General features: G+C 36.1%; 1 protein-coding gene across 7 annotated transcripts in view; it reads right to left on the reverse strand.

The window, feature by feature from the left end:
- The window catches only part of gulp1b (GULP PTB domain containing engulfment adaptor 1b), a 48054-nt gene extending 37056 nt beyond the window's left edge, over positions 1–10998 (reverse strand). For 4 of the 7 annotated variants that reach the window (XR_009271637.1, XM_058778174.1, XM_058778167.1 and 1 more), the window contains exon 1: positions 10851–10998. Coding sequence is in view for 5 of the 7 variants with exons in the window: in XM_058778174.1 (XP_058634157.1) it covers positions 10851–10905 (55 nt within the window). In the remaining 2 variants the exon portion in view is untranslated. Of the gene's footprint in view, positions 1–10806 lie in introns of all 7 variants that reach the window. The other 3 variants (XM_058778171.1, XM_058778166.1, XM_058778168.1) reach the window with 2 other exon arrangements.
- Between the last annotated feature and the right edge of the window lie 352 nt (positions 10999–11350).

Below are 11350 nucleotides of genomic sequence, written 5' to 3' on the forward strand. Positions count from 1 at the left end.
CTCAAAGCATAATAAGATAACACTCTGTCTGAATATTGATTACTCATGTAACAGAAACACAAACTACTCCAGAGAAATATGAATGGAACATGGGAAATCCCAAAAGAGGTGCAACTTGCTGCACTGGTTCACGATTTACATCTCAATCTCATACACTGACAGGCACACTCCTGAATTTGAAAATTAGAAATGTATGAAAACAGCTATACATTTCATTACAAATCCTAAACAATGCATTATTAATGAATTCAACACAGACGTTAAACACATTGCAGCTCATAATTCTTATTTGTATTTCCTTGAACTTGAACAGAATGTCAACAGTCAAAACATAGTGTTAGGCTCACCTGGACCGAACCCTGGCTTGTACTGTATATCGGGCCATGCTGCCTGCAAACCTACAGCCTTCTATCAGACAGAAGAGTAAAGGTCTGAGTTAACCTTAAAGGGACTTTGCCAACATCCCATAGTCTATTAACTGACTAATCTTGATACATATTACACAAAAAAGCACTTCCAAAATCATTAGATCTAATCTGATTGACTGGCATTATGCAACTTGTCAAGGTATCAAGGTGTGCAGGGTTTTAAAAGTATAGTTCACCCAAAAATTTAACTTTTCCTTAATTACTCATGTCATTCCAAAACCATATGATCATGTTTTTCTGCAGATATTTTAAAGAAAGTTGGTATGGTTGGTTTTTAGTATTGACAAAGCACATTTTTGTATGTTCCACAAAAGAAATAAAGTCATTTGGAATGACATGAAGAGAATAAATAAAGAATTTTCATTTTTAGGTGAACTATCCCTTTAAGGTTTACAAGGGGCCATTATGATGAGTGCTATTGAGGCTAACTAGGGACAATGACCTATAAAAATGTCCACAGTAAAAAAAAGGAAAAATCTTTCCATGCGAAAATATATTACAAGCAATTTGAAATACTTTTGAAATGACATACTTTCTCATTTCCATCATTTTCTGCACGATTTTTCACACTGTCTATTATAGTAGTATCATCGATTTCAGATGTACCAGCCCCTAAACAAAATTATGTTTTTTGACGCTTTACATGCTGGTCAGATGGGCTCTTCCTGACAGAGTGGATGATCCTTGGCCAGAAGAAGCATTTAAGGATTGAATGTGGAGAGCGGCAATCATCAGATCTCCTATTCTTTTAAAGAGGTTTATCTTATAAATCCTTAATTTCAAGGTCAATTTGGCCAAACACTTCAAAAGCATTGTTGAAAACAGACTAGCAATTTTAGTAAACTGTTCACACAAACATTTTTTTTTTAGCCAGACAATACACACACACACACATTCAGCAAAGCCCTCAATCAATAATGCGTTGCTCCATCTCACCACAAGTGATAACCTTGAGATGTCAAATTGTATTTGCTTTACAACAAACAGTATATAATAATTCCTCCATCCATATTTTATCATTTGTGATATCTGGGAGCAATAATACAGATTAAGTTAAGTAGCTGGCATAGTTTCCCCTTATGGAACAAATACAATAAATTCAAGTGTTAAATGGAGAGCAGCTGCACAGCCTCTACCTAAAACATTTGGAATCGAACCAAACAAGCAAACACGAGTAATACCCTACTGTACTCAAAGGAAAAATTGACCCAGTAAAGACATGTGACAATTGCCTCAACAACAGCAATGCAAAATATCTGTCACGAGACCTGAAATGCTGTGAGAGGGATTTTAGTTTTGCTAATCTAAGCCTCATTCCACTTCTCTTCATCCCCAGAGTTATGCTTCCTGTTTTCTCCTAAAGAGGAAACAGTGTAATGAGTGCATTCTGAAGGAGGCTATGGGCGTCTCCAAGAGCAAAATAGACTTTCCTGGCAAAGTGTACAATGTTATTTGGACCGCACCCAGAGGGACACTCCTAGGAAGTCTCAGGGTGGACACCTTAAAGGACTCCCTGAATCTCTTCCTGCATACATTCTTAAGCAACAATACCATACAGTATGTCTTTCATCTCACACAGCTTTTTCTCCAAAGCACCTCTAATTTTTCAAAAACTCATCATGTTAGCTCTTTGTCAGACTGTGGATATTTGAACAACTTTATACTGCATCTACACACGAACTGGATTTAGTTTGACAGTAAATTCTCCCACTTCCTCTAGTAGGGAAGGTCATTTTTGATGGACTATTTTTAGAACTCGGCGGCTTTGTTCAGACAATGGAATGCTTTGATGCAAATCCATTTAGTTTTTGGTAGTACAAACAGCAAATCAACAACAACAACAAATCAATGCACAATATTGCCTAGACGTGTCCAAATTAGGACCATCAACAATTATTGTGATAACCAAGTAACTGGTCAATTATTTTGACAATTAATCAAATAATCAGGTAATGCTTACTATAAAACTTAATAAATATAAAAAATTAGAGCTGCACAAATTATTCAAACACCAACACAATCTTATTTCTAAATGACAACGATTCGCCTGTCTACTAAACCTTTGACAAAGTCATACCAGAACACTCAAATCTGTGTTCGCACTGCCGCTGACACAAAAAAAGCAGTTATTGCGTTTAGGTAGGAAATTGCTTCACAAACAGTCTTTTCAACCACACAGTATTATTTCTGTCTTCCAATCATTTATATTGTCACAGAAGTACTGGGGTAAAAGTTTATAGCTTGGATACAGACACTGATGTCTGGTAGCGATCAAAATAGAGCAGTTCATCTTTTGAAAGTAGTGCGTGCTTCAAATACAGTTCGTTGATTACATTGTTTCACAACTCGTTGACAACAAGTGACTTATAAAAATGTATTTGTCATTGAATCATCCATTCAAAAGATTTATTCAAAGACGCTGATTCTTTTTTATCAATTAATCGAGTCGCGAATAAGTTAGTGTGCAAACATGTGTAAAACACCGCCTGCTTATGTTCTTTCATGTACCTCATGAGTTCAGCAATGCAGTAAGCTGTCATGATATACAAGGGCAGGGGCAAATTCCCTCCTCTTTCCACACTGACAGCTCTCAGTTGTTGTATGACAAAAATCTCTTGCCATTGTTACTAGCAACCCATGTACATAAACCAGTTATTGACTGAACAAACAGATCAGATTTCACTCGCAAAATGACAGAAAAGACAGTGAATATATAAACATCAGATTTGAAAAACAAAAAGGATTTGTGTATAGTGTCAAAAATATAGGTTTTCTTCAAGATTAAGATTATAGCATTCTTAAAAATAACACAACTGTGTAATATGCAATGTTTATTCAGGTAACATTTAGGCATCAGGAGGCCAATGCAACAATTTCATGAGGGTTCATGAGTGTCAAAATGCTTTATTAGCACTGAAGAGAACAGCAGTATATAAATCATGTATGTTCTGTTGTGACCATGAGCACCAGGCTTTAATAACTAACTTTCACATAGTCTGTGACAGAATTATAGTGCTATAATGACAGCCCTATGATAGAACTGGGGACATTTCTGGAACACAATCACAATATTATAAATCTACTGCTAAAAAAACCCACAACAACAACAGTAAATTCATGGTGGGGCATAACACATAAAATCATCCAGCCCACATCAGCTGTTCACTCCAGTGCGATCGGTCATGGGATCGGTCACAGGAAACAGAAAACTGAAGATGGAAAATGACTGATGCAGGTCCTTCAGACCACTTAAGGCACAACGGGATGTTATGAAATCTGTCTCTTTTCCCTCATTCAGATGTGTGAATCACATCCAAATGACTTTTTCATACAAGTAATTAAACTAATCCTCACAGCATCTCTGTGTCTTCAGCTAAACGATCATAACAAGGCAATTAATCAGCATGTACATAAAAAACACAGTAGTGCTCTCCCAAATCAATTCCAAAATGATGAGTGAATACAATGATTTATATTATTTTCATAACAGACTCTGCCTGCTTCTGAAAATAAATAAATATATAAATGAATGCATGAGGAAAACAATAAATGGATTAGTTCATCCGCACACTACTGCTTTTCATATCATTCCAAACCCTTATGACTTTCTCTTTCTAAGTTGGAACACAAAAATTAATGAACTGACCAGTAGGGAAAGTAAATCTTCAAAATAACAAAAAAGCACCGTAATATTAGTTAACATGACTCATGCGCTATATTCTGAAGAAATCACTAGTCAACTCACTAGGCAAAAGAGTGCTGCAGGGATGACGTTTTTACAGGACAAACCCTGGAAACGAGTTAGCATTTTAGCACTTCCAGTTCCATCATTCAGAAGCCATTTTATTTTATTTTTTATTTAAATGCCTGAATTAAGGTCTGTGGTTAACACAAGCTCAAGAAATTTCCACATTATATTTTATGCCTATACATAATACTACGACTATGCATTACAAAATACATCAGTAAAACAAAACTTTTACTTGTCTTGAAAAAGCCGGTTGCTAATCGGTTTCAGATAAATGAACAGATAAATTAATCTACTCACTTGTCTGCTTTTATAGCCTCCCTGTGTTGATAATCCAACTATTCTAAGTCAACTTATCTGGAAAATGTTCTTTTTATTTTTTTTTAAATAAAGACAGAAAGTGTTTTCGGAAACTTAATGATGCAGTTGAAATCATGCAACCTGTAAACACATTGCTTTCAATGAGAATCAGTTGCTGTCAATACAGTATACAGTAATGAATGAAAGGGTGTCAGATGATTTATTATTTTCATTATCGGAGTGAGGAAACCTTTGTGAGGCAACAGCTGATGACAATATGATTTGACACCATATGTGGTAAGCATAAGCATGTTTACCATTAAATTTTCATTTTTAGTATTCATTGTGGCTGTATTTGGTGTTTTATCAAATGCTGTTTTATCACAGAGAATTTTGCGACAAGAAGGATTAAGTTTATGGCACTACTTTTATTTGTATAGTATTCATTGTAAATTGCTAAATATTTTTCATAGTTTTCATTTTGGCTAGATTAAGTTCTGAATGACAGGTAGCTTCTTAAAGTTACCTTTAGGTAGTCCAAACATTAGTAGCCAAATTGGCTTGTTGAGTGAAAAAGTTAATTTGATACTCTGTAGTTAATCTTCCATTCTTCTGTAACTCTTTGTATTCAAACTAGCAACATTATGATCAGACACGTAACACAAGACATTCCTCAGACAAATCTATTGTTTAGCTTGAGAAGGCTTAGAATACAATGCACAAAACATGTGGATTACTTTCATGACAAGTTACTATGTAGTCCTACTATGTACTCCTCCTTTAGTGTGCCATAGAAAAAAGATAGTCATACAAATTTGGAACAACATCAGTGTAAGTAAATTAACATAATTCCACAGAAGATGCCATAATGCTGTTGATAAGGAGTAAAAGTGACGTCAAAATGGAAACAAAGATGCTGTCCGCAAAGTACACACTTTTGCATATTCTAGTGTAGTTTCAAAAAACCTCTTTAGCCTTTTATAGTTCAAGGATGATTTTATGAGTATAGTCAAGAAGTCAAAACAAATCAGAATAATTTGAGATAGGCCTAGATCTCTCTTTTAAAGCTTAAATGTGTATTTTTTTCCCTCTGTTAAAATACTTTCTCCCATTCCAGCTTAACTATAAGTAGGGTATTCGTAGGTCGACCAGCCTAACATGGCAACATTGGCTAGCTTGGGGCGGGACTTTTTGCTTGTCCGGCCAATGACAGACGAGGAAGTGTTCTGGAAACCTGTTTTAAAACATTATTTTTGCATTTCCATTTATAGATTTTTCTACAGGTTTGCCCACCACCCCACTTCACACATATAATTATAAGTCACATTCATAATGACAATCACACATGCTTGGGTTCTTTTATTATTATAATGACTGTGGGGGTAAATGAGTCACATTGCACTACCCTGCTGAATCAATACTAACATTCCTGATAACAAAATGGCATTAAACAGGCAAATGAAAATGAAGAATAGGTCATAACTTGTTTAATCATTTATTTTTAGATCGATACAGCATCAGGCTGAGGGCAGATTTGTAAAGGATCATATGATTTGCATGCTAAATTATCAGGCATGGGCCTGTTTCTTATACAAAATCTTGAAAACTGTTGCTTCACTCAAAATTCACATTGTCAGTTAAACAGAAGTCTATTGGTTTTTACGCTTCAGTGAAATCAAATGGACAACCCATTAGACTCATGCAGCACCTGCTCCAGTCAATTACAATTTAAAGCTCAAAAAAACTCAAATCTAATTTGGAAGAGACAGCACGAAGACACGCAGTCAGATGTTGATTCACTGACAGGAAATGAAGCATCAGACGCCGTTGAGTGATTATCTCTGTCTGGATGTTTTGAATGGGAGGCCTATGGACCCTCTCAGCATTCAGTCTTTGTGTTGTACATGTTTGTTTCTATTGTGCGTATGTCGAATGCTGTTTGAGAATGCAAAAGTGTAGTTGGCAATTACAGCTAAGAGACAGATAGATTTTTCTGAGATACTAATCAATGTCTGGAGAACAAGAGCAGAGTTTAAAATGTGTACGGTAATTTGTATGCTTCTGCAGATCGTAATGTCAGAAACATCTGTTTAGATTGAATATGTGCCATCTCTTGAAATATTTTCATACTTTCAATTTGCATGCGAGTTGCAAAACGTGTGGTGATAAAAGATGTACTTTCCAGGGAAATAACACCCAACTTTTACTAAATTAGTATTCCTTGGTAGGAGGTTTCTATCGGACAACTAAGGACATGTTGCTAATTTGCTCAGGGTAAAACTTGCTGGCAAACACAATAAATAATACTTCCCTGCACTAATGTGAAAGTAAAACAAACCAAAACCAGAGGATCGGATCTCTTTAGACAAACACATATCTTATTTGCTATTCAAATGACATCTCATTTGAAGTGTACTTCATCAAAACAGAATGAGTGTGTGGCCACAGGGTTAAAAGCTGTCTAATTTTAACAGTAAAGTTTTGCTGTAGAGCCCCCATATAAATCACCATCACTGATTAAAGCTGAACTGTAATATCTGAGTCAGTAGCTTTGGGCAAACATAATAAGGGTTTGGTGAACAGTCCCTGCCTCGTCTGCCATATAATATTTAATTTTTATTTCAAAACTTTATATGGTTAATTGAGGTGTTTACATGAAGGCTTTTCAGTCCGATTGAGCCATAAATCTGACTATAAACATATTATTTGGTTGCATGTAAACTTAGCTTGTAATGGTACTGACTAGTGTTGTCAAAAGACCCGGTACTTCGGTACCAAGTCGGTACTAAAAAAGTGAAAACGTCACGGTACCAGGTTTTTTTAAGTACCGGTGGTACCGAGTACCCGGTCAACCCGGTTCTTGACGCGTACGGCCCTATGATTTCCGCGATGCAGAAAACGCGGACGGAATCTCGGAATCCAGTTATAAAAACGGAATTTACAGTTTAGCACGGATTGTCACGGAATTTGTCAAAGTTTGGATGAATTAATCAAAAGTAGGTCATTGCACTTAAATCAAATCGCGACGTGGACTAGTATCTGTAAATATTAAGCTGCAAAAGTCGATTCAAATATGAATCCCGCATGCTCTGCGAGTCTCTGTGTGTGAATGAATGGCAGAGACGCGCGTTTTTTTCTTTTTTTTACTACATACACTGAAGCGCGCCTGACGCTTGCGGTGATTCATCATCTGCCGTCTCAATGAGGACATAAATACATAAACAACATCTACAGAACTGCTCTGAGAGTCCCCTCGCGAGCATTTTACCGTTTCATTGAGTAAAACCAGCGTCATATCATATAGCTACACAGAAATGTAAAGGTATTCACGGCAACCCGTCAAAATAAAAGTTCATCTTAAAGACATTGTGCCAGAAATATAATTTTATATATATATAATTTTTATTTTTATTTAATTTTTTTTTAAAGTCGTCACACAATATTTCTTCCATATTTTAATTTTAATAGTAAATCCCCTTTATTTACCAAAACAATACAATGTGTTTAAATTTAATTAATTAAAAGACAAATTAAATTTGGGTGAAACTTGTTTACTGTTTTTCATACTTTTGTTATTTGCGGAAAAACTTGAAACACAATTTAAATAAAGTATAAAGAATGAGATTGATTTTTGTACATTTTTATTTTTGTTTGACTTTATTAAAAATAGTATGTTTTTTTTATTGGTACCGAGAACCGTGGATTTTGACTGGTATCGGTACCGAATACTGACATTTTGGTACCGTGACAACACTAGTACTGACTTCAGTGAATTGTTTAGTTCAGTTCATTCAGTGAAAGATTTGTCAAAACAATTCAAACACATAACTCATGAGTATGTGAGCCTAGTTGACTGATTCGTTAAAAGAACTTACGAGTCATCAGTTTGTGAATTCGTGAAGAGAACACAAGGGAAACAACATGTTGTATAGGCATTATTCACATTTATCACATTAACTCAGATTGAGTCAGACTCACAACTCAGGTAAAATAAATTTTTTTGCTGTGGTGCTAAAGATTCAAAAAGGTGCAAGAAACACTGCAAAGTTTAAATAGCAAACACATGGTGTGTTTTGTAGGGAAAATCAACATAAAACGGTTTACTCATAGAAACATCTTTCTCAAATTATTTTTGTACCTTATTTGTTGACTGCATAGTACTAAAATCTTGCTGAAGAGGCTGAAGAGGCTCCTAATTGAATATGCTAAAAGTGAGTGATTTGCTTCCTTTTGGACTGTAACATCAGAAAGCAATCAGCAGCCAGTATTCATATCAATTCTCCCAAGACAAATGCAATCAAGTTACCACTGGGAAAGCATCCTTTGAAGGCCATCACACCTGTCTTCCAATCTATAACCCCTCTAGAGTCCAAACCCCATGACAAAACCCAATCCCACATGACCCAGACAAGAACAGAAGCCAAGACCGGCACTGGAACCAGACCACTCAAGATAAGACAGAGTTTTATTCTGTCAAATCAAGCAAGTCCAATCCATTATTGACAGCAATGATCATGAGTAGAGTCAAGCCAAACATGGAAAGGTTATCAAAATATTTGGTGTGGATCATGTTGTCATTACATTACAGCAGAAACAGACATTGCAGCATGTGATTCTGGCAGGGCTCATGCTTTTTACTAACTTGGAATAAAATAATCTCATGTTCAAGAAAAGATCATGCAATTTGTGATGTTTTAATTACAGTTTGATTGAATGACACCTGCTGATCGGTGTTATTTAAAAATAATTTTCCCTTGTCCTGTTAATCATTCCATTAAAATGCATTCAAAGCCTTATGTAAATGTCTTGCCTAAGTAAATGACACATGGCTCTTCAAGAATTATGACAAAAATATATTCATCCTCACGAACGATCTTAGCAAATTAAAGGAACAGTTAAATTTATTCAAACTTACGGTGTTTAAAACCCACGATTTTCTTTTCCAAACTGCAAATGACGCACAACTGTGACCTGTAGCTATCAAGCTAAAAAAAAGTACCATAAAAGTAGTTGCATTCCATCTGTTCCGAAGCCATTACATCTTATAGATCTATGTGGGGAAAAGGGTGAAGTTATTCACTAAAAGTCTTCCCTAGAATTGCATATAAGTTTAACCTTTTTATGTTGTCAATACTCTGAATTTTACCCAGATGGAGTTTTGATGGCATATGAAATAAGTTCAAATAATGCATAAAATAAACATATCATGTGCTTGAAATGCCACTTCAGTAGCTAGCGGCAGCATGTCTCTCTGGATCAACGTGAAAGCCGTCAATAAATTGTGAATATTAATGGCAAATGGTTAATGTCATTAATATATCTCTTGACTGATCTCAAGGTTTAAAAATATGGAGGTGTGAATGAGATTTGAGAGACGTAGCAGGGATAGATTTCTGGTAATTAGGACTATCCATTTGTTCTGCATACAAATTTACTGTATGGCATGGCTTCAGAAGGCTTGTAATTTTGCACATGAACTACATGAACTGCTTTTATTGTGCTTTATGGAGATTGGGAGCCACTGGAATGCTTGTGTTGTATGGAAAGAAGGCATTTTTCAAAACATCTCTTTATACAGAAGTTATATAGGGTTTGTAAATTTGTAGACTTTAATTTTGCATTAACTATTCTTTTAATGTTAGCATAGCTGGTTTAATCATGAAATGTAATTTTGAATTAAACCATATGAGGAGCATAAAGGTGCATTTCTATTCAGCAAGTTCACATTTGACTGAAATCATTCTGAGAGGCAAATGGATTTACAGTCTGTGGAAAGAGTCTGGCTGCCTCAGTTATTAAAGCACAACAACAGCAGCTTGCCTGAGAATGTCAGAATGTCGCTATGCTGTTCTCTCGTTTTCCTCTGTCAAGGGCAGCAAACGGCGAGGGACACGGAGTCAGCGATATCATTATGAACATTATTCTGTCTGTGTCACTGCTGGGGTCGGTGGCTGAGCTCTGGGTCAATGCATTTAGCTAATGCACAGCAGAACAGTGCAGAAACCACGGAACAGTTAAGCCGGGTGAACTGAACAACAGAACTAGCCTAACTTTACAACACGGCGATCAAATATACACGCGCATACACCTGCTATTCTACTTAAACTGTACATGAAAATCTTTTAGCACAGAAAAAAACAAAACAAAAAAACATTGGAAAAGCTGATGGTTTCCCTTTGTTATCGATATCACAAGTAAAATAGCAGTATAGTTACAGAATAAATGTAACGCGTAAACCACAGCACGCAACAGATTCACACTCAAGCAAACTACTTTTTATCTTTGAAACATTCCTTTAATAAAAGGTCACGACATTAACCATATATTTACCTTAATAATAATAGCTACATTTAAAGAAACGGAAGTTCTCTTACAAGGAATGTTGATTTTGTAGTTATTCCCAGCAAACCTGAGCCCGTCCAGTCGCATCTGCAGCGAGTGGCTGGAAAAGCGCGCGCGTGTGTGCCTTTCACTCCGCGCGCACTCCAGCCGCTTAAAAAGTTTAATGACGTCAAGCGGGCATTTAAAACGCCGCTTTTTTCATAGGAATCTACGACGTGCTCTCTGCCTTAAAGGGACCGCGCACCGTAAAGACCCATCACTGAGACTGTATAAAATCAACTGTTGAATGTAGCTCATTCAATTTTGTCATCGTTTGCACACCTCATGTTTCTTCTCTGGAAACACAAAAGGAGAGCTCAGTAACCATTCGGTCAAATTGGGCTTCTTGACACGTCTTAAAAACGCAGCAGGCATGATGTAAACAGTGAGAAGCAGCAAGAAGCAAAGGTAAGAAGCAAAGGTCAAAGATGTCCATCTAGACAGGAGCATTCTGATACACCACCAATAAGAAGTAGGCTATTGTCCACTTTAT

The sequence above is a fragment of the Onychostoma macrolepis genome, chromosome 06 (genome assembly GCF_012432095.1).
Source record: "Onychostoma macrolepis isolate SWU-2019 chromosome 06, ASM1243209v1, whole genome shotgun sequence".
Lineage (NCBI taxonomy): Eukaryota > Metazoa > Chordata > Actinopteri > Cypriniformes > Cyprinidae > Onychostoma > Onychostoma macrolepis.